The sequence below is a fragment of the Salmo trutta genome, chromosome 40, assembly GCF_901001165.1.
Source record: "Salmo trutta chromosome 40, fSalTru1.1, whole genome shotgun sequence".
Classification (NCBI taxonomy): domain Eukaryota; kingdom Metazoa; phylum Chordata; class Actinopteri; order Salmoniformes; family Salmonidae; genus Salmo; species Salmo trutta.
Genome location: NC_042996.1, coordinates 7,283,704 through 7,308,170, shown reverse-complemented (window position 1 = coordinate 7,308,170; position 24,467 = coordinate 7,283,704). Strand labels below are relative to the sequence as shown.

The window sequence follows — 24,467 nt, the reverse complement described above, 5'->3', positions numbered from 1 at the left end:
GGATCTCTCTGTACTTTGCTCCGTTCATCTTTCCCTCAATCCGGACTAGTCTCCCAGTCCCTGCCACTGAAAAACATCCCCACAGCATGATGCTGCCACCACTATGCATTACCGTAGGAATGGTGCCAGGTTTCCTCTAGACGTGACGCTTGGCAGTCAGGCCAAAGAGTTCAATCTTGGTTTCATCAGACCAGAGAATCTTGTTTCTCATGGTCTGAGAGTCCTTTAGGTGCCTTTTGGCAAACTCCAAGCGGGCTGTCATGTGCCTTTTACTGAGGAGTGGCTTCCATCTGGCCACTCTACCAGAAATTCTTGATTGGTGGAGTGCTGCAGAGATGATTCTCCTTCTGGAAGGTTCTCCCATCTCCACAGTGGAACTCTGGATCTTTGTCAGAGTGACCATCGTGTTCTTGGTCACCTTCCTGACCAAGGCCCTTCTCCCTTGATTGTTCAGTTTGGCCGGGCGGCCAGCTCTAGGAAGATTCTTAGTGTTCCAAACTTCTTCCATTTAAGAATGATGGAGACCACTGTGTTCTTGGGGACCTTCAATGCTCAGCCACTTTTTGGTACCCTTCCCCAGATCTGTGCCTCGAAAACAATCCTGTCTCGGAGCTCTACGGACAATTCCTTCAACCTCATGGCTTGGTTTTTGCTCTGACATGCCCTGTCAACTGTGAGACCTTATATAGACAAGTGTGTGCCTTTCCAAATCATATCCAATCAACTTAATTTACCACAGGTGGACTCAAGTTGTAGAAACATCTCAAGGATGATCAATGGAAACAGGATGTTCTGGAGCTAAATTTTGAATCTCGTAGCAAAGGGTCTGAATACTTATGTAAATAAAGTATTTCAGTTTTTTATTTGTAATAAATTAGCAAGCATTTATAAAAATCCGTTTTTTAATCCATTTTAGAATACGGCTGTAACGTAACAAAATGCGGAAAAAGTGAAGGGGTCTGAATACTTTCAGAATGCACTGTACTTGTGTGTGTGTGTTTGTGTGTAATAAAGGGTTTTGTGGGTTTTGGGTAGCCCTCCTCCTCCCACCATCTCTCTCTGCTCGCTGTGACCTGCATCTGTTTCTCCGGTTTCCCTGGTAACTGCAACACCAGTGTGCTGAGCCATGCAAGGTTCTGTACAGGCAGTTTAGATCTCTTTGTAGTGTGTGTGTGTGTGTGTGTGTGTGTGTGTGTGTGTGTGTGTGTGTGTGTGTGTGTGTGTGTGTGTGTGTGTGTGCACGTGCCATCCATCTAAATTATAATTTTGACATAACCCCCACTGACCTGCTGTAATGACGAGTTTATGAGAATGAACTTCTGGCCATTGGTCATGTCCCATCACTGAGCTCCCATTAAATCTGTCTGTCTCTTTCTCTCTCACACTATCCATCTTTCTCTCTTAATATTTTTATTGTCTCTCTCGGTCATCCAGCCCCTCTCAATATGTCCTTTCTTTCTTTACCTTGGTCTCACTCTCTCTAGATCTGTATATTCCTCCTCCCTCTCTCTCTCTCTCTCTCTCTCTCTCTCTCTCTCTCTCTCTCTCTCTCTCTCTCTCTGTCTCTCTGTCTGTCTGTCTGTCTGTCTGTCTGTCTGTCTGTCTGTCTGTCTGTCTGTCTGTCTGTCTGTCTGTCTGTCTGTCTGTCTGTCTGTCTGTCTGTCTGTCTGTCTGTCTCTCTGTCTGTCTGTCTGTCTGTCTGTCTGTCTGTCTGTCTGTCTGTCTGTCTGTCTCTCTCGGTAGGTAGCTATTTGGTTAACTATTTAGCAGTCTTATGGCTTGGGGGTAGAAGCTGTTCAGGGTCCTGTTGGTTCCAGACTTGGTGCATCAGTACCACTTTCCATACGAGAGCAGAGAAAACAGTCTATGACTTGGGTGGCTGGAGTCTTTTTAGGGCCTTCCTCTGACACTGCCTGGTATAGAGGTAGATTTATGACTTTTTGATGGCAGGGAGCTCGGCCCCAGTGATGTACTGGGTCAATCGCACTACCCTCTATAGCACCTTGGGGTCGGATGCCAAGCAGTTTCCATACGAAGCAGTGATGCAGTGTTGGAGTCAGGCGCGGCCATGCAGTCGTGGGTCAACAGGGAGTACAGGAGGGGACTGAGCACGCACCCCTGAGGATCCCCCGTGTTGAGGGTCAACATGCACATGTGTTGTTGCCTACTCTCACCATCTGGAGGCAGCCTGTCAGGAAGTCAAGGATCCAGTTGCAGAGGGAGGTTCTCAGTACCAGGGTCCTGAGCTTAGTGATGAGCTTGGAGGGCACTACGGGGCTGAATGCTGAGCTGTAATCAATTAACAACATTCTCACATAGGTATTCCTTTTATCCAGGTGGGCGAGGGCAGTGTGGTGTGCAATAACATTTTATCATCTGGTGTCTGGGATGATGTTGTTGATGTGAGCCATGACCAGCCTTTCAAAGCATTTCAAGCCTACAGATGTGATTGCTAAGGGGCAATAGTCATTTAAACATGTTACCTTGGCGATCATGGGCACAGGGACTATGGTGGTCTGCATGAAACGTGTAGGTATTACAGACATGGTCAGGGAAAGGTTGAAAATGTCTGTGAAGACACTTGCCAGCTGCTCTGAGTATGAAGTTCATCTGGCCACTCAGCCTTGTGAATGTTAACCTGTTTAAAGATCGAACTCACATGGAGAGCGAGATCACACAATCCTCTGGAAAAGCTGGTGCTCTCATGTATGGTTAATTGTTTCTTACTTCGAAGCAAGCATTGAAGGCAATTAGCTCGTCTAGTAGGCTCGCGTCACTGGGCAGCTCGTGGCTTGGTTTCCCTTTGTAATCCGTGATAGTTTGCAAGCATCCAACGAGCGTCAGAGCCGGCATAGTAGGTTTCGATCTTAGTCCTGTATTGACGCTTTGCTTGTTTGATGGCTCATCACAATAACATTGTGAGCAAAATTATTAATCATATCACTTCAGTAAATGGTGTGTAAAGGCTTGATGACCTTAGATTTGAGCATGTGAAGCCTCCATTTCAGAAAATCCTCCTTTATCTCAAATGTCTCATTGGTGTTACCATCATTGGTGTTACCATCATTGGTGTTACCATCATTGGTGTTACCATCATTGGTGTTACCATCATTGGTGTTACCATCATTGGTGTTACTATTCCTACTGGTGGATGGTATCAATTGTTTAAAGTCATTAGCTACCATGTTAGTTGATTTTGAATGGGAAGATGTACCCAAATAAATAAAAATTTAAAAAATATTAAAATAAGTTCATGTTTTCCAAAGATCCTTGCCCAAATGCCACCGTATTTTAAGAATGACCCACATACCATCACCCACACATACCATCCTATCCTTGTCACTCCCTACCCATTAGTATTATACTACTTTAGTCCAGCTCGCTCCCAGTCAAAAACTGCTGAGGGTGTCTGGCAGAAGTTCTGAGAGTCTGGGGAATTCTCCTCGCCTCGCCTGGACCTTTTTTCCTTTATTTTATAAATCTGTGATCTCTTCCCCTGCTCTGAAATGCCTTTAGATATAATTAATATTGAATAAAGCCGCGCCGAAGCTTCTGCCCAGTCTCTTTCAAGTACCGGGGTTACTTCAAACTTCCCTATTGTTAGTTTCTATTTCTCTCTTTCCCTGACGCTGGAACATTCCGCCACACTAACTCGCTAGGAAGTATTTTCATGTTCTGTTTCTCTTTGAGGTTTCAGCCGCCGAGTGGCGAGGGAAACGGTTTGAGCTTCTTCCTTCAACTAGGAAACCTCGACGCGGTACACATCATTTCATATTCATGAGATGTTGGTCGACGGGGAGATAAATCATTGATTTGGTTTCCATTAGCCTTAGAAAGAAAACACTGGAAATTGATGGTGGCCATTTGAAAAAAAAAACATTTTTTAGCACCACTCTATTCAGGAGGTGAAATTGACAGCAAACTGAAATGGGAACAACAGCTATGCTATGGAGAGGCCGCTTTTCCCATTACAGTTGCATGTCAAGTTCATGTGCTGGAATTGACTAGAGCCTAAATGAATTTGACCCTAACTCTGCTCACTACCACTGCAGTAAAGCCTACTGGGATCAACAGGCAAACGGAGACATGTACACACACACACACATACATTACACTCATGCGCATAACAATACACACAAACACACACACACTCCCTACTTTACTCAAGCTTTGGTGATTGTTGTTGTTACCTTGAGAAATCAGCATCTTTCTCTGTCCACAATAGAGGGCCTGTGAGGGGGCGTGGTCTGTCACCTTAACCAGCCAGTACATCTGATTGATGTACGGATAGGGCGAGGGGGGAGGTGCCTGTCGTCATGGAGATGGGTGAAGATGACTTCTGTATTTACATTAAGGGGTCATTATGAGGGGGCTTAAATGGAGACAGATCTCTCTCCCGGTATAGACACACCACTAGATAATGCAGGTATGTGGGTGTGTGTGTGTAGGTGCGTATGCAATAGTTAGTATGTAGTAAATAGATTAGCCCATTCTCCTTGTGGAGTCCTCTGTATTAAGCCTTTTGCCCCATGCTACCTCTAACCCCCAACTCTGTTTATCAGAGGATAGAGAGAGAGAGTGCATGCACTCTGCAAAAACATCCTCCTTGTACATCGTAAAGCACCAAATAATGCATGCAGAGCAGAATTAGGCCGATACCCACTAATTATCAAAATCCAGAAAAGAGCCGTTAAATTCTACAACCACCTAAAAGGAAGCGGTTCCCAAACTTTCCATTACAAAGCCATCACCTATACAGAGATTAACCTGGAGAAGAGTCCCCAAAGCAAGCAAACAGACCCCACAGAGCCCCAGGATAGCAACACACTTAGACCCAACCAAACCATGCGATAACAAAAAGATAATTACTTAACACATTGGAAATAATTTTCCAAAAACAGAGCAAACTAGAATAATATTTGGCCCTAAACAGAGAGTAACAGTGGCAGAATACCTGACAACTGTGACTGAACCAAAATTAAGGAAAGCTTTGACTATGTACAGACTCAGTGAGCATAGCCATGCTATTGAGAAAGGCCACCGTAGGCAGACCTGACTCTCAAGAGAAGACAGGCTATGTGCACAAGACAAATTATGTGGAAACTAAGCTGCACTTTCAAACCTCCTGCCAAATGTATGACCATATTAGAGACACATACAATGCATTCGTAAATTATTCAGACCCCTTGACGTTTTCCACATTTTGTTACGTTACAGCCTTATTCTAAAATGGATTAAATAAAAAAAATCTTTATCAATCTACACACAATACCCCATAATGACAGTGAAAACAGGTTTTTAGAATTCTTTTGCAATTGTATTAAATATTTAAAACAGAAATAAACTCAGCAAAAAAAGAAACGTCCCTTTTTCAGGACCCTGTCTTTCAAAGATAATTTGTATAAATTCAAATAACTTCACAGATCTTCATTGTGAAGGGTTTAAACACTGTTTCCCATGCTTGTTCAATGAACCATAAACAATTAATGAACATGCACCTGTGGAACGGTCGTTAAGACACTAACAGCTTATCTTTGAAAGACAGGGTAGGCAATTAAGGTCAAAGTTATGAAAACTTAGGACACTAAAGAGGCCTTTCTACTGACTCTGAAGAAAGATGCCCAAGGTCCCTGCTCATCTGCGTGAATGTGCCTTAGGCATGCTGCAAGGAGGGATGAGGACTGCAGATGTGGCCAGGGCAATAAATTGCAGTGAAACCAAGATTGAACTCTTTGGCCTGAATGCCAAGCGTCATGTCTGGAGGAAACCTGGCACCATCCTTACAGAGAAGCAGGTTGGTGGCAGCAGCATGCTGTGGGGATGTTGTTCAGCAGCAGGGACTGGGAGACGCAGGAGTGGCTTCGGGGACAAGTCTCTGAATGTCCTTGAGTGGCCCAGCCAGAGCCCGGACTTGATCCTGATCGAACATCTCTGGAGAGACCTGAAAATAGCTGTGTAGCGTCGCTCCCCATCCAACCTGACAGAGCTTGAGAGGATCTACAGAGAAGAATGGGAGAATCTCCCTAAATATAGGTGTGCCAAGCTGTCATACCCAAGAAGACTCGAGGCTGTAATCGTGCTTCCACAAAGTACTGAGTAATGGGTCTGAATACTTATGTAAATGTAATATTTACATTTTTACTTTTTTATAAATTTGCAAAATGTCTGTTTTCACTTTGTCATTATTGGGTGTTGTGTGTAGATTGATGAGGGGGGGAAAACAATTTAATCCATTTTAGAACAAGGCTGTAACGTAACAAAATGTAGATGAAGTGAAGGGGTCTGAATACTTTCTGAATGCACTCTATTTCCCTCAGATTACACAGACCCACAAAGAATTTAAAAACAAATCCAATTTGATAAACTCCCATATCTATTTGGTGAAATACCACAGTGTTCCATCACAGCAGCAGGATTTATGACCTGTTGCCACAAGAAAAGGGCAAGCAGTGAAGAACAAACACCATTGTAAATATAACCAATTTTTATGTTTATTTATTTTCCCTTTTGTACTTTAACTATTTGCACATCGTTATAACACTGTTAATAGCCATAATGTGACATTTGAAATGTCTCTATTCCTCTGAAACTTTTGTGAGTGTAATGTTCACTGTACATCTGTTGTTTATTTCTCTTTTGTTTATTATCTATTTCACTTGCTTTTTGCAATGTTAACATATGTTTCCCATGGAGGGAGAGAGGGAGAGAGAGAGAGAGAGAGAGAGAGAGAGAGAGAGAGAGAGAGAGAGAGAGTCAAACTGAGAATGAGACACAGATTGAGTGATTTGTACTAGCTAGTCATTGAGCGCCTGTTGGTCTCGATAATGGATTTCAGGACCATCACAGAATATAAATGTCTTCCCTCTATCACTTTGGCTGTGGCAGGTAAACCCTGGGCTGTATGAATTTTAATTTCTGCTTTTTAAGGGTAGCATTGTGTGAAAGCACTACTATGGTCTTGATAATAGACCTATCAACAGTTCAATTGAATTGACACAGTGAAGTGGACAAGATGTTTGCTGTTAATGAAAAGCACTTACTTGGGTAAAGTGTATTATTATTTGTTATATTAAATTAACACACAGAGATATTGCAATATTTCATGCTGTGTTGAACAAGTACATCGAAAATAATCTGGGAGCATGAGCAGCAGTGTGTGGTGTTGAACAGGTACATCAAAATAATCTGGGAGCATGAGCAGCAGTGTGTGGTGTTGAACAGGTATCACAGCATTGAATTGTGCAGTTTAGCGAGGGTATAGAAATGGAATGTTATAGATAATGTATGTTGAACAAACATCTTTAAAGACTTTCTCTTCCGGAAGTTATTTTACATTTTTACATTTTTAGTCATTTAGCAGACGCTCTTATTCATTTCATACATTTTTTCCCCCGTACTGTTTATTGTTTATTCTATACATGGCATTACTATACCCTTAGCCTAACAGCTTCCTTTCCTCTTCTCCTTTCCTTGTCTCATTTCCTAGATAGGACCAGATAGGTTTTCAACACATTGCTGTAATTTGTCAAGCCCTTTGCAATCAATGGTCATGAAGGGAACGATATGAGAAAAGAAAGCCATTTATAACCATTGAGATGCAGCCAATGATGGTGTAGGTCATGGTAGAAGTTGAACCTATCCCGATCCTAACCTTTACTGTCATGAAGCTGTGAAAATAATATCATCCCTGGTTAGGGGTTGTTACGGGAAACCTCTACCTACCCCACTAATGTCATCATTAGCTCAGGGGTCAAAGTTGAATATGTCATGCAACCCCAGAGCAGAGATCAAAGGAAGTGATTACATAGGGTGCGTGTACGCAGGCAGCCCAATTCAGATTTTCTTACACTAATTGGTCTTTTGAACAATCGGATGGGCTCTGAAATGGACTGTGATTGGTCAAAAGACCAATTAGTGACAAAAATATCAGAATTTGGCTGCCTGTCATAATGCAGCCATAGTGTGTGTGTGTGAGAGAAAGAGGGAGGGAAAGAGAGGGAGAGAGATTCTATGAATAGAAAAGAAGGGCAGACGGAACAAGACAAACACCCTCAGCCTCTCTATCTCCCCCTGTCAGAGCGGCAAGCGATTAGTCATGTCTTTGAAGTCCCAGCCATCCGTCTCTGCCCCGGCTCTGGGTGCCATTACTCTGGTCTGGCGGTGTAGGGCGGTGACTGTAACAGATGCTGGGTGTTCTGGGCTCTCTTAATCAGCCTGAGTGGTCTATCGAACAAGGGCACTGGAGGAGACTGTGTGTGTTTCAAATGGCCCTCTATTCCCATGTAGTGAAACACTTTGGCTAGTAAATTCAATACTACTGTATTTACAGTGAGGGAAAAAAGTATTTGATCCCCTGCTGATTTTGTACGTTTGCCCACTTACAAAGAAATGATCAGTCTATAATTTTAATAGTAGGTTTATTTGAACAGTGAGAGACAGAATAACAACAAAACAATCCAGAAAAACGCATGTCAAAAATGTTATAAAATTATTTGCATTTTAATGAGGGAAATAAGTATTTGACCCCTGTGCAAAACATGACTTAGTACTTGGTGGCAAAACCCTTGTTGGCAATCACAGAGGTCAGACGTTTCTTGTAGTTGGCCACCAGGTTTGCACACATCTCAGGAGGGATTTTGTCCCACTCCTCTTTGCAGATCTTCTCCAAGTCATTAAGGTTTCGAGGCTGATGTTTGGCAACTCGAACCTTCAGCTCCCTCCACAGATTTTCTATGGGATTAAGGTCTGGAGACTGGCTAGGCCACTCCAGGACCTTAATGTGCTTTTTCTTGAGCCACTCCTTTGTTGCCTTGGCCGTGTGTTTTGGGTCATTGTCATGCTGGAATACCCATCCACGACCCATTTTCAATGCCCTGGCTGAGGGAAGGAGGTTCTCACCCAAGATTTGACGGTACATGTCCTCGCCCATCGTCCCTTTGATGCGGTGAAGTTGTCCTGTCCCCTTAGCAGAAAAACACCCCCAAAACATAATGTTTCCACCTCCATGTTTGACAGTGGAGATGGTGTTCTTGGGGTCATAGGCAGCATTCCTCCTCCTCCAAACACAGCGAGTTGAGTTGATGTCAAAGAGCTCCATTTTGGTCTCATCTGACCACAACACTTTCACCGGTTGTCCTCTGAGTCATTCAGATGTTCATTGGCAAACTTCAGATGGGCATGTATATGTATTCTTGAGCAGGGGGACCTTGCGGGCGCTGCAGGATTTCAGTCCTTCACGGTGTAGTGTGTTACCAATTGTTTACTTGGTGACTATGGTCCCAGCTGCCTTGAGATCATTGACAAGATCCTCCCGTGTAGTTCTGGGCTGATTCCTCACCGTTCTCATGATCATTGCAACTCCACGAGGTGAGATCTTGCATGGAGCCCCAGGCCGAGGGATATTGACAGTTCTTTTGTGTTTCTTCCATTTGCGAATAATCGCACCAAATGTTGTCACCTTCTCACCAAGCTGCTTGGCGATGGTCTTGTAGCCCATTCCAGCCTTGTGTAGGTCTACAATCTTGTCCCTGACATCCTTGGAGAGCTCTTTGGTCTTGGCCATGGTGAAGAGTTTGGAATCTGATTGATTGATTGCTTCTGTGGACAGGTGTCTTTTATACAGGTAACAAGCTGCGGTTAGGAGCACCCCCTTTAAGAGTGTGCTCCTAATCTCAGCTCGTTACCTGTATAAAAGACACCTGGGAGCCAGAAATCTTTCTGATTGAGAGGGGGTCAAATACTTATTTCCCTCATTAAAATGCAAATCAATTTATAACATTTCTGACATGCGTTTTTCTGGATATTTTTGTTGTTATTCTGTCTCTCACTGTTGAAATAAACCTACCATTAAAATTATAGACTGATCCTTTCTTTGTCAGTGGGCAAACGTACAAAATCAGCAGGGGATCAAATACTTTTTTCCCCCACTGTATACCCTAAGATATTGCAACTTGCGTTCTCTAATATAATACAATAGCATCACGTTACCCTAATGTACCGCCCCATACAGTACATAAATACAACATAAGCCCATGGCTCTTGGTCTATAGAGAGCAGCAGGTTAGAGGTTCACGTTGAGGATGACATGAAAAAGATTGCTGTGAAATCTGCCGTTCCATTCCTCCTTCATCCCTGTTTTCAGTGCTTCAGATCAATAGCTATCTGTGTTATTGTCTAGCCAGGCCAAGAGAGAGGGAGATTAAGAGAGGGGATGAATGAGATGTGGAATTGTGACAAGTTCAGTCCCCCTACCAGGTGTGATCTGTGTCTGGGCTTTAGTACAGCCTGAGGCTGGGGCTCCACAGAGAGAGAGAGAGAGAGAGACAAACCCCAGAACCTCACCTCTCTGGTGCCTCTGTTTATCTCTCTATGTTTCTGACTCTGATTCTCTCTCGCTCTCTCTTTCTGTCTTTCTCTGTCCCTCTCTCCTCTATTCACTATTTCTGTCTGTCTGTCTGTCTGTCTGTCTGTCTGTCTGTCTGTCTGTCTGTCTGTCTGTCTGTCTGTCTGTCTGTCTGTCTGTCTGTCTGTCTGTCTGTCTGTCTGTCTGTCTGTCTGTCTGTCTCTATGTCTGTCTCTATGTCTGGCTCTATGTCTGGCTCTATGTCTGGCTCTCTGTCTGTCTGTCTGTCTGTCTGTCTGTCTGTCTGTCTGTCTGTCTGTCTGTCTGTCTGTCTGTCTGTCTGTCTGCCTGTCTGTCTGTCTGTCTGTCTGTCTGTCTCTATGTCTGTCTCTATGTCTGGCTCTATGTCTGGCTCTATGTCTGGCTCTATGTCTGTCTGTCTGTCTGTCTGTCTGTCTGTCTGTCTGTCTGTCTGTCTGTCTGTCTGTCTGTCTGTCTGTCTGTCTGTCTGTCTCTATGTCTGGCTCTATGTCTGTCTGTCTGTCTGTCTGTCTGTCTGTCTGTCTGTCTGTCTGTCTGTCTGTCTGTCTGTCTGTCTGTCTGTCTGTCTGTCTCTATGTCTGTCTCTATGTCTGTCTCTATGTCTGTCTCTATGTCTGTCTCTATGTCTGTCTGTCTCTATGTCTGTCTTTCTCTATCTCTCTCGCTCTCTCTGTCAATTTCAATTTCAATTTAAGGGGCTTTATTGGCATGGGAAACATATGTTTACATTGACAAAGCAAGTGAAATAGATTATAAACAAAAGTAAAATAAACAATACAAAATTGACAGTAAACATTACACTTACAAAAGTTAAAAAAAGAATAATGACATTTGTCATATTATGTCTATATACAGTGTTGTAATGATGTGAAAATAGTTAAAGTACAAAAGGGAAAATAAATAAACATAAATATAGGTTGTATTTACAATGGTGTTTGTTTTTCACTGGTTTCCTTTTTCTTGTGGCAACAGGTCATAAATGTTGCTGCTGTGATTTCACACTGGTATTTCACCCAATAGTTATGGGAGTTTATCAAAATTGGATTTGTTTTCGAAATCTTTGTGGGTCTGTGTAATCTGAGGGAAATGTGTGTCTCTAATATGGTCATACATTTGGCAGCAGGTTAGGAAGTGCAGCTCAGTTTCCACCTCATTTTGTGAGCAGTGTGCACATAGCCTGTCTTCTCTTGAGAGCCAGGTCTGCCAAAAGCAAGGCTATCCTCACTGTGTCTGTACATAGTCAAAGATTTCCTTAATTTTGAGTCAGTTACAGTGGTCAGGTATTCTGCCACTGTGTACTCTGTTTAGGACCAAATAGCATTCTAGTTTTCTCTGTTTTTTGGTAAATGTTTTCCAATGTGTCAAGTAATTATCTTTTAGTTTTCTCATGATTTGGTTGGGTCTAATTGTGTTGTTGTCCTGGGGCTCTGTGGGGTCTGATTGTGTTTGTGAACAGAGCCCCAGGACCAGCTTGCTTAGGTTTATTTATCTGTAGGTGATGGCTTTGTTATGGATGGTTTGGGAATTGCTTCCTTTTAGGTGGTTGTAGAATTTGACGTCTATTTTCTGGATTTTGATCATTAGCGGGTATCGGCCTAATTCTGTTCTGCATGCATTATTGCATGGGCACAAGACTGTTCTAGTGCCCTCGCCAATTCGTTGATATATATTATGAAGAGGTGGGGCTTAAGCTGCATCCCTTTTTGAAGAGAGCGCCGGATGGCTGGCATTTTATGGGCTCTTAACCAACCGTGTTGTTTTGTTTGTTTTTTTAATTGCTTATGACTTATTTTATACATAATGTTGCTGCTACCGTCTCTTATGACCGAAAAGAGCTTCTGGACATCAGAACAGCGATTACTCACCTTGAACTGGGTGAATAATTTTTCTTAAATGAGTCGGACGAGAGGTATTTACTCCAGACACCCGGACAGGCACTCATCCCTGTCATTGGGATGTAGGTATCGCGGGAGGAGATCGGGGTGCCTTGTGAGGATCCAGCGACGAGTGGCTAATCTGCATTTGCCATCGGTACTATTGGCCAACGTACAATCGCTGGAGAATTAAGTGGACGAACTACAAGCACATATTTCCTACCAACAGGACATTCAAAACTGTAATATCTTATTTTTCACAGAGTCGTGGCTGAACGACGACATGAATAACATACAGCTGGTGGGTTATACACTGTATCGGCAGGATACAACAGCAGCCTCTGATAAGACAAGGGGTGAAGGTCTATGTATATTTGTAAACAACAGCTGGTGCACGATATCTAAGGAAGTCTTAATGTTTTGCTCGCCTGAGTATCTCGCCTGAGTATCTCATGATAAGCTGTAGACCACACTATCTACCTAGAGAGTTTTCATCTATATTCTTTGTAGCTGTCTATTTATCACCACAAACTGATGCTGGCACTAAGACCGCACTCAATGAGCTGTATACAGCCATAAGCAAACAGGAAAACGCTCATCCAGAGGCGGCACTCCTAGTGGCCGGGGACTTTAATGCAGGGAAACTTAAATCCGTTTTGCCTCATTTCTACCAGCTTGTTAAATGTGCAACCAGAGGGAAAAAACTGTAGACCATCTTTACTCCACAGACAGAGACGCGTACAAAGCTCTCCCTCTCCCTCCATTTGGCAAATCTGACCATAATTATATGCTCCTGATTCCTGCTTACAAGCTAAACTTAAAGCAGGAAGCACCAGTGACTCGGTCAATAAAAAAGTGGTCAGATGAAGCAGATGCTAAGCTACAAGACTGTTTTGCTAGCACAGACTGGAATATGTTCCGGGATTCTTCCGATGGCATTGAGGAGTACACCACATCAGTCAATGGCTTCATCAATAAGTGCATCGACGACATCGTCCCAACAGTGACTGTACATAAATACCCCAACCAGAACCCATGGACTACAGGCAACATCCGCACTGAGCTAAAGGGTAGAGCTGCCGCTTTCAAGGAGCGGGACTCGAACCCGGAAGCTTATAAGAAACCCCGCTATGCCTTCCGACGAAGCATCAATACAGGACTAAGATCGAATCGTACTACACCAGCTCTGACACTCGTCGGATGTGGCAGGGCTTGCAAACTATCACGGATTACAAAGGGAAGCACCGCCGAGAGCTGCCCAGTGACACGAGCCTACCAGACAAGCTAAATTACTTCTATGCTCGCTTCGAGGCAAGTAACACTGAAACATGCATGAGAGCATCAGCTGTTCCGGATGACTGTGTGATCACGCTCTCCGCAGCCAATGTGAGGAAGATCTTTAAACAGGTCAACATTCACAAGGCCGCAGGGCCAGACGGATTACCAGGACGTGTACTCCGAGCATGCGCTGACCAACTGGCAAGTGTCTTCACTGACATTTTCTGTAATCTGTAGTACCAACATGTTTCAAGCAGACCACCATAGTCCCAGGGTCCCTAAACACCTCCCTCTGCAACTGGATCCTGGACTTCCTGACGGGCCGCACCCACGCTGATCCACAACATGGAGGCCCTTCAGGGGTGCGTGCTCAGTCCCCTCCTGTACTCCATGTTCACTCATGACTGCACTGCCAAACACAACTCCAACACCATCATTAAGTTTGCCGATGACACAACAGTAGTAGGCCTGATCACCGACAACAACGAGACAGCCTTTAAGGAGGACATCAGAGACCTGGCCGTGTGGTGCCAGGACAACAACCTCTCCCTTAACGTGATCAAGACAAAAGAGATGATTGTGGACTACAGGAAAAGGAAGACCGAGCACGCCCCCATTGTCATCAACAGGGCTGTAGTGGAGCAGGTTGAGAGCTTCAAGTTCCTTGGTCTCCATGTCACAAACTAACATGGTCCAAGCACACCAAGACAGTCGTAAAGAGGGCACGACAAAACCTATTCCCCCTCAGGAGACTGAAAAGATTTGGCATGGGTCCTCAGGTTCTACAGCTGCACCATCGAGAGCATCCTGACGGTTGCATCACTGCCTGGTATGGCAACTACTCGGCCTCCGACCGCAAGGCACTACAGAGGATAGTGCGTACGGCCCAGTACATCACTGGGGCCAAGCTTCCTGCCATCCACGACCTCTATACCAGGCGGTTTCAGAGGAAGGTCCTAAAAATTGTCAAAGACTCCAGCCACCCTAGTCATAGACTGTTTTCTCTGCTACCGCACGGCAAGTGATACCGGAACGCCAGTCTAGGTCCAAGAGGCTTCTAAACAGCTTCTACCCCCAAGCCATTAGACTCCTGAACATCTAATCAAATGGCTACCCAGACTATTTGCATTGCCCCCCCCCCTTTTACGCGGCTGCTACTCTCTGTTATTATCTATCCAGAGTCACCTACATATACATATTACCTCGACTAACCAGTGCCCCCGCACATTGACTCTGTACCGGTGCCCCCTGTATATAGCCTCGCTATTGTTATTTTACTGCTGCTCTTTAATTATTTGTTACTTTTAGTTCTTTTTTCCCCTTTTTTTTCTTAAAACTGCATTGTTGGTTAAGGGCTTGTAAGTAAGCATTTCACTGTAGGGTCTACACTTGTTGTATTCGGCGCATTAGACAAATACAATTTTATTTTATTTGTCTCACCCCCCGGCCCTGTTTATAGAAATGTGTGTGTTTTTTGCCATTTTTAACCGCACACTTGTTATTTGTGTACATGGATTTTATAATGTCGTGTGTTTTTCCCCCAACTCCAATTTCCATCAATTTGTATTTCAGGCCCTCATGCCAAATTGAGTCGAAAGCTTTTTGGAAATCAACAAAGCATGACAAAACTTTGCCTTTGTTTTGGATTGTTTGTTTGTCAATTATGGTGTGCAGGGTGAATACGTGGTCTGTCGTACAGTAATTTGGTAAAAAAAAAAAAAAAATTGACATTTGCTCAGTACATTGTTTTTGCTGAGGAAATTTACGAGTCTGCTGTTAAGGATAATGCAGAGTATTTTCCCAAGGTTGCTGTTGACACTTATCCCACTGTAATTATTACAGTCAAATTTGTCTCCACTTTTGTGGATTGGGGTGATCAGTCCTTCGTTCCAAATATTGAGGAAGATGCCAGAGCTGAGGATGATGTTAAAGAGTTTATTAAGTATAGCCACTTGGAATTTGTGGTCTATATTTTTTTATTATTTAGGATACCATCCCCCCCACAGGCCTTTTTGGGTTGGAGGGTTTGTATTTTGTCCTGTAGTTCATTCAATGTAATTGGAGAATCCAGTGGGGTTCTGGTAGTCTTTAATAGTTGATTCTAAGATTTGTATTTAGTCATGTGTATGTTTTTGCTGTTTGTTCTTTGTTATAGAGGTAAAAAGATTGGAGAAGTATTTTATCCATACATCTCCATTTTAGATAGATAACTCTTCGTGTTGTTGTTTGTTTAGAGTTTTCCAATTTTCCCAGAAGTGGTTAGATTCTATGGATTCTTCAATTACATTGAGCTGATTTCTGACGTGCTGTTCCTTCTGTCTCTCTCTCTGTCTCTCCCCCTCTCTTTCTCTTCCCCTCTCGCTCTGTCTCCCTCTCTCTCGGTCTCTCTTTCTCTCTTTCTTCCTCTGACTCTGATTCTCTCGCTCTCTCAAACGCTCTCTTTCTGTATTTCTCTCTGTCTATCGCTCCCTCTCTCCTTTATTCACTCCTTTCTGTCTGTCTGTCTGTCTGTCTGTCTGTCTGTCTAAATAAATAAATAAATAAATAAATAAATAGACAGACAAATAAATAAAAGTGAAAAACAAATGTCATTATGTTTATATACAGTGTTGTAATAATGTGCAAATAGTTAAAGTACAAAAGGCAAAATAAATATAGGTTGCGTGCGTGCGGGGTAGGGGGTGCATTACGTAAACTACAGTGTAAATACTTATTTGTAAATAACTAAGAAACTAGTTAGATTATTGGTAGCCATTTATGCAAGATACCCCTCACAACAAGGCATTGGGATGGGTGGAGTAGTGAACAGAGGTCTCTGCATGATGGTGTCACTGATCAATGGACTGATGATGTCATGTGTATGTTCCCCATGCAGGGCAGTAACGTGGTGGAGGACCAGGACCTGCTGGAGATCGGGATCCTCAACTCAGCCCACAGACAGAGGCTGCTACAGGCCATACGCCTGCTGCCCAGGGTCAGTACTGTGTGCGTGTGTTTGCGTGTACTGCAGTAAAAATGAATCTAGCATCATTAGGATTCTGTGGAGGGGGATAACATCAGAAGATGAGATCTTCACCAGTATTAATGAAATATTGTATATTGTATTTGTGCATCTCTGAGCGACGTTCTATCTAATCCTGGGGTCATTTCATGTTTTCATGTGTATCTGAGTTATTCGCCAATAGAACATCGCTCTAAAAACGATATAACATTCAAAATGGTTGAATCGTTCCTTGTGCAGTCATACACACAACCAATATAGCCAACTAAGTGAGAGATGTCAATTAAATGAGCGAGGAAGGATCTCTGGGTAACCAATCTTCTTAAATTTAATCTCAGTCAGCACTTTCCTTCTCTCATCCCTGCAAAGTTTTCAAACGACAGAGAAATACTCTCTCTCTTCTCCCTCACCTTGTGGAAAGAAAGATGCACATTTTAGGAAAATGTCACACGATGTGCTCACTCCAAAGTCCCAACTCTTCTTCAAAGTTGGATCCCGAGTCCTTATTACTTCAGATATATCCTCTTCTATGAGATAAAGCATAATGCTCGTCTCCTCTGAAGTCGTATTGCAAAAGAAAGCGCTGAGACGCACTTACTGTGAAATATATTCTCACGTCACATAGGCCAACACACCATACCAAGTAAATATAGGGAAGAATAAGATGCATTTGCCTAATCCTAAATAAACCTTTAGGCCCTACACCCCTTGTTGATCTGAAGGATTTAGATAGCTATTCTGTAAGCAGTATGGAACTAGCCCTTCCTCTCCCTCTGAATGGCTAGATCAAATCAAATGTATTTATATAGCCCTTCTTACATCAGCTGATGTCTCAAAGTGCTGTACAGAAACCCAGCCTAAAACCCCAAACAGCAAGTAATGCAGGTGTAGAAGCACGGTGGCTAGGAAAAACTCCCTAGAAAGGCCAAAACCTAGGAAGAAACCTAGAGAGGAACCAGGCTATGAGGGGTGGCCAGTCCTCTTCTGGCTGTGCCGGGTGGAGATTATAACAGAACATGGCCAAGATGTTGAAATGTTCATAAATGACCAGCATGGTCAAATAATAATAATCACAGTAGTTGTCGAGGGTGTAACAAGTCAGCACCTCAGGTGGGATTTTCTCTATAATGCTTATCATGTCCTTGGGTGCTAAGGGTTGATATGGAATTCAGAATCTTATATTCAATTTCTGTATTTAAGTCATCATTTTACATGCAGCACAGGCTATCCTTGCCCTCCCTCACTCCATCTGTCTTCGTCCAGTTTGAGCCTTTGATGGTGTACTCTAGTTATTATGTCATCTATATATCTGTCATTTATTGAAGGTCTCCTTCCCTCTCTGCTCCCTCCTTCCCTCTCTGCTCCCTTCTTTCCTCACTCCCTGTCTCCCTCCTTTCCTCACTCCCTGTCTCCCTCTCTACCCCCCTCCCTGTCTCCCTCTCTGCCCCCCTCCCTGTCTCCCTCTCTGCCCCCTCCCTCCTTCCTGCCTCCCTGCCTCCTTCCTTTCCTCCCTCCCTGCCTCCTTCCTTCCTCCCTCCCTGCCTCCTTCCTTTCCTCACTCCCTGTCTCCCTCTCTGCCCCCCTCCCTGTCTCCCTCTCTGCCCCCCTCCCTGTCTCCCTCTCTGCCCCCTCCCTCCTTCCTGCCTCCCTGCCTCCTTCCTTTCCTCCCTCCCTGCCTCCTTCCTTTCCTCCCTCCCTGCCTCCTTCCTTTCCTCACTCCCTGTCTCCCTCTCTGCCCCCCTCCCTGTCTCCCTCTCTGCCCCCCTCCCTGTCTCCCTCTCTGCCCCCTCCCTCCTTCCTGCCTCCCTGCCTCCTTCCTTTCCTCCCTCCCTGCCTCCTTCCTTTCCTCCCTCCCTGCCTCCTTCCTTTCCTCCCTCCCTGCCTCCCTCTCTGCCCCCCTTCCTCCTTCCCTCCCTCCCTGTCTCCCTCTCTGCCCCCCTCCCTGTCTCCCTCTCTGCCCCCTCCCTCCTTCCTGCCTCCCTGCCTCCTTCCTTTCCTCCCTCCCTGCCTCCTTCCTTTCCTCCCTCCCTGCCTCCTTCCTTTCCTCCCTCCCTGCCTCCCTCTCTGCCCCCCTTCCTCCTTCCCTCCCTCCCTGTATCCCTCTCTGCCCCCCTCCCTCCTTTCCTCCCTCCCTGCCTCTCTCTCTCTGCCCCCCTCCCTAGTTTGAGTGTCCTGTATCATTGCTCTTCATATCATCTAGTGACAGTCTGTCCCCTCCTCCTTCCCCCTCCAGGTGCGTCCAATCGGCTATGACGGTAACAACCCCACGTCAGTGGCTGAGTGGCTGGAGTCTCTGGAGCTGGGAGACTACACTAAGTCCTTCCTCATCAACGGATACACCTCCATGGAACTGGTCAGGAAGATCTGGGAGATAGAACTCATCAATGTGAGTCTATTACTGGTTATTGCTCTATTTTAATGTGCTTGCTGAAAGCACACTGCTGTTATTCCCCATACACTACTATAGAAATACTGACTGAAGAAGACAGTAGAAGCAAGCACACACATTTCTGTCAGTAAATGTTCATTTTCTAGTTTAATAGGATCTATCTTTAGTCTACAGAACAGATAGAAGATGACACGGGGAGCACAGGTGGTGGTCACATGGTCCCCCTGACAGATTGTGTTGTCTTTGGATCGTTGGAACACACCGCTTGGTTGTTGGATTGCAGGGTTGGTTGGTTGGGGAAACCCTTCAGTGAGTGAGTGGTTGGTTGGTGGATTGCAGGGTTGGTTGGTTGGGGAAACCCTTCAGTGAGTGAGTGGTTGGTTGGTGGATTGCAGAGTTGGTTGGTTGGGGAAACCCTTCAGTGAGTGAGTGGTTGTTTGGTGGATTGCAGGGTTGGTTGGGGAAACCCTTCAGTGAGTGAGTGGTTGGTTGGTGTATTGCAGGGTTGGTTGGGGAAACCCTTCAGTGAGTGAGTGGTTGTTTGGTGGATTGCAGGGTTGGTTGGTTGGGGAAACCCTTCAGTGAGTGAGTGGTTGGTTGGTGGATTGCAGGGTTGGTTGGTTGGGGAAACCCTTCAGTGAGTGAGTGGTTGTTTGGTGGATTGCAGGGTTGGTTGGGGAAACCCTTCAGTGAGTGAGTGGTTGGTTGGTGGATTGCAGGGTTGGTTGGTTGGTTGGTGGATTGCAGGGTTGGTTGGTTGGTGGGTTGCAGGGTTGGTTACAGGGTTGGTGGGTTGGTTATAGGGTTGGTTACAGGGTTGGTGGGTTGGTTACAGGGTTGGTGGGTTGGTTACAGGGTTGGTTACAGGGTTGGTTACAGGGTTGGTTACAGGGTTGGTGGGTGGGTTACAGGGTTGGTGGGTTGGTTACAGGGTTGGTTACAGGGTTGGTTACAGGGTTGGTTACAGGGTTGGTGGGTTGGTTACAGGGTTGGTGGGTTGGCTGGTTGGTGGGTTGGCTGGTTGGTTGGCGGGTTGGTTACAGGGTTGGTGGGTTGGTTACAGGGTTGGCGGGTGGGTTACAGAGTTGGTTGGCTGGTTACAGGGTTGGTTACAGGGTTGGTGGGTTGGTTACAGGGTTGGTTACAGGGTTGGTTATAGGGTTGGTGGGTGGGTTACAGGGTTGGTGGGTTGGTTACAGGGTTGGTTACAGGGTTGGTTACAGGGTTGGTTACAGGGTTGGTGGGTGGGTTACAGGGTTGGTGGGTGGGTTACAGGGTTGGTTACAGGGTGGGTTACAGGGTTGGTTACAGGGTGGGTTACAGGGTTGGTTACAGGGTTGGTTACAGGGTTGGTGGGTGGGTTACAGGGTTGGTGGGTTGGTTACAGGGTTGGTGGGTTGGTTACAGGGTTGGTGGGTTGGTTACAGGGTTGGTTACAGGGTTGGTGGGTTGGTTACAGGGTTGGTTACAGGGTTGGTGGGTTGGTTACAGGGTTGGTGGGTGGGTTACAGGGTTGGTGGGTGGGTTACAGGTTGGTGGTGGGTACAGGGTTGGTGGGTGGTTACAGGGTTGGTTACAGGGTTGGTGGTTGGTTGGTGGGTTGGTGGGTTGGTTACAGGGTTGGTGGGTTGGTTGGTGGGTTGGTGGGTTGGTTACAGGGTTGGTGGGTTGGTTACAGGGTTGGTGGGTTGGTTACAGGGTTGGTTACAGGGTTGGTTACAGGGTTGGTTACAGGGTTGGTGGGTGGGTTACAGGGTTGGTTACAGGGTTGGTTACAGGGTTGGTTACAGGGTTGGTGGGTTGGTTACAGGGTTGGTGGGTTGGTTGGTTGGTGGGTTGGCTGGTTGGTTGGTTGGCGGGTTGGTTACAGGGTTGGTGGGTTGGTTACAGGGTTGGCGGGTGGGTTACAGAGTTGGTTGGCTGGTTACAGGGTTGGTTACAGGGTTGGTGGGTTGGTTACAGGGTTGGTTACAGGGTTGGTTATAGGGTTGGTGGGTGGGTTACAGGGTTGGTGGTTGGTTACAGGGTTGGTTACAGGGTTGGTTACAGGGTTGGTTACAGGGTTGGTTAGGGTTGGGTGGGTTACAGGGTTGGTGGGTGGGTTACAGGGTTGGTTACAGGGTGGGTTACAGGGTTGGTTACAGGGTGGGTTACAGGGTTGGTTACAGGGTTGGTTACAGGGTTGGTGGGTGGGTTACAGGGTTGGTGGGTTGGTTACAGGGTTGGTGGGTTGGTTACAGGGTTGGTGGGTTGGTTACAGGGTTGGTTACAGGGTTGGTGGGTTGGTTACAGGGTTGGTTACAGGGTTGGTGGGTTGGTTACAGGGTTGGTGGGTGGGTTACAGGGTTGGTGGGTGGGTTACAGGGTTGGTTACAGGGTTGGTGGGTTGGTGGGTTGGTGGGTTGGTTACAGGGTTGGTGGGTTGGTTACAGGGTTGGTGGGTTGGTTACAGGGTTGGTTACAGGGTTGGTGGGTGGGTTACAGGGTTGGTGGGTGGGTTACAGGGTTGGTGGGTTGGTTACAGGGTTGGTGGGTTGGTTACAGGGGGGTTGGTTGCAGGGTTGGTGGGTTGGTTACAGGGTTGGTGGGTTGGTTACAGGGTTGGTGGGTTGGTTACAGGGTTGGTGGGTTGGTTGGAGAAATGTTTGAGCCATTTTCTTCCAATACTTATTGTACTCTGCTGAACTGTAATAGCAGCCTAGTTCATCTCTTCAGAGATATGCTACTATATGTAAGAGCTTTCTGGGAATCAATGTCAATTGTCAGACACACACATGTACTGTGCGCTAACACACACACACACACACCTCCTGTATTTAGTGGTCAGAGTTGATTAAATCGAGTGCCTGCTGGTTTCTGTGAGAAGAGAGGAGGAGGGTGTATTTTCTCTCCTCCAGTGCGGTATGAAGGGATGACAGATCCACTGGTGGAGGTGGAGAGGTTGGGAGAGGTGGAGAGGTAGGGAGAGGTGGAGAGGTGGAGAGGTAGGGAGAGGTGGAGAGGTGGAGAGGTGGAGAGGTAGGGAGAGGTAGGGAGAGGTAGGGAGAGGTGGAGAGGTAGGGAGAGGAATGGAGAGGTAGGGAGAGGTGGAGAGAGGTGTGGAGAGGTAGGGAGAGGTAGGGAGAGGTGGAGAGGTAGGGAGAGGTAGGGAGAGGTGGAGAGGTAGGGAGAGGTGGAGAGGTAGAGAGAGAGAGGGGTTATATAAGCACTTGGGAGGCAATGTCTCACAACACCGGGGAAACCACCCACACTGTTTGTCCAGGGCGATGTGGAACACTGTTTGTCCAGGGCGATGTTTAACACTGTTTGTCCAGGGCGATGTGGAACACTGTTTGTCCAGGGCGATGTTTAACACTGTTTGTCCAGGGCGATGTGGAACACTGTTTGTCCAGGGCGATGTGGAACACTGTTTGTCCAGGGCGATGTGGAACACTGTTTGTCCAGGGCGATGTGGAACACTGTTTGTCCAGGGCGATGTGGAACACTGTTTGTCCAGGGCGATGTGGAACACCGCTGTGCAGGGTCTCAGTGGCCTGCTTTCCTTGTCTACTCTCTTTCTTCTGGGGGTGCAATGCATCTCAGTAGTCTGAGGTCGTCTCCTTTCCTCTCTCCTCTCTGATCTGAAAACAAATGGGGAGGTGAAACGTATTACAGAAGGTGGATGTTAGTATACTGTTCAGATGGAGGAGAGGGATGGGGAGAGGAAGTGGCTGTAGAGGATTGAGAGGAGGATGTAGTTTGAGTTAGAGCCACAGGAGGGTAGAGAAGAGACCGGCGAAGATATTCACTTCTGCACAAAACTCTCTGTGTGTGTGTGTGTGTGTGTGTGTGTGTGTGTGTGTGTGTGTGTGTGTGTGTGTGTGTGTGTGTGTGTGTGTGTGTGTGTGTATGTACACTCCCCTGCATTTGTGTGTGTGTGTGCATTTGTGAGTTAATTTCAGTGCAATAGTTCATCTCTGTCAGATGTGGGACTCCCGTTCACACTATTATTAATTAAAACACATTGCTTCATTAGCACTTGAGCGTGTGACTCCAGTGTGTGTGTGTGGTTCCTCACTACCAATCATTGAGAGCATGACTCCGGCTTCCCACTCCTGATTACTGTATACAAATGACAGTACCATTACATTTGGGTTAGGGGGCTTCCACTGCGTCACACTGACACTGGGGACAGGAAAGGGAACGACGTGTGTGTGTTTGGTGACAGAGAGAAGCCCTATAATGAGTATAGGAGGAGTGCAGCTGGACTCTGTCTCTGGGGTGATGTAGAGGTCAATGCTCTTCACACTGGCTACTGGAGAGAGAGAGAGAGCACAATTACACCCAACTAAATGATCAAACAAAAAGAGAAATACTTGACACATTGGAAAGAATTAAACAAAGAACTGAGCAAACTAGAATGCTATTTGGCCCTACACAGAGAGTACACAGTGACAGAATACCTGACCACTGTGACTGACCCAAAATGAAGGAAATCTTTGACTATGTACAGTCTCAGTGAGCATAGCCTTGCTATTGAGAAAGGCCGCCGTTGGCAGACCTGGCTCTCAAGAGAAGACAGGCTATGTGCACACTGCCCACAAAATGAGGTGGAAACTGTGCTGCACATCCTAACCTCCTGCCAAATGTATGACCATATTAGAGACCCATATTTCCCTCAGATTACACAGACCCACAAAGAATTTGAAAACAAACCCAATTTTGATAAACTCCCATATCTATTTGGTGAAATACCACAGTGTACCATCACAGCAGCAACATTTGTGTCCTGTTGCCACAAGAAAAGGGCAACCAGTCAAGAACAAACACCGTTGTAAATACAACCCATATTTATGTTTATTTATTTTCCCTTTTGTACTTTAACTATTTGCACATTGTTACAACACTGTACATAGCCATAATGTGACATTAGAAATGTCACAAAACTTCTGAGAGTATGTGTGTGTGTATATATAGAGAGAGAGAGAGAGAGAGAGAGAGAGAGAGAGAGAGAGAGAGAGAGAGAGAGAGAGAGGAGAGAGAGAGAGAGAGAAGAGAGAGAGAGAGAGAGAGAGAGAGGAGAGAGAGAGAGGAGAGAGAGAGAGAGGAGAGAGAAGGAGAGAGAGAGAGAGGAGATAGAGAGAGAGAGAGAAGAGAGAGAGAGAGAGAGAGAGAGAGAGAGAGAGAGAGAGAGAGGAGAGAGAGAGAGAGAGGAGAGAGAGGAGAGAGAGTATATATAGAGAGGGAGATGGTAAATAACACAGGGAGAGTGATGGGGAGAATTGTTTCTCGATTGCTTTCCCAGTAAATCACTTTACTTTATAATCGCAATGGGCCACAGATTCTGTGGCGACCGGGGAGACAATGGAGAGGCGGAGGGCCATTATGGAAAGGTTTCAAACAGAACTAGGTGTCTGTGTGTGTACATATACAGGCCTGCTGTTGTGGGATGAGAATAATGTTCCTCCAGAAACACCTCTTAATCCTTCCTCTTCTACACACACACACACACACACACACACACACACACACACACACACACACACACACACACACACACAA

The 24,467-nt window shown here is 45.6% G+C and overlaps 1 protein-coding gene across 3 annotated transcripts in view; it reads left to right on the top strand.

Annotated features, from left to right (window-relative positions):
- Positions 1-24,467, top strand: part of LOC115180478 (ankyrin repeat and sterile alpha motif domain-containing protein 1B) — a 205,502-nt gene that overhangs the window by 116,618 nt on the left and 64,417 nt on the right. For all 3 annotated transcript variants that reach the window (XM_029742607.1, XM_029742606.1, XM_029742609.1), the window contains 2 exons: positions 16,412-16,510; positions 18,771-18,923. In XM_029742607.1, coding sequence (XP_029598467.1) covers positions 16,412-16,510; positions 18,771-18,923 — 252 coding nt within the window. The remainder of the gene's footprint in view (positions 1-16,411; positions 16,511-18,770; positions 18,924-24,467) is intronic.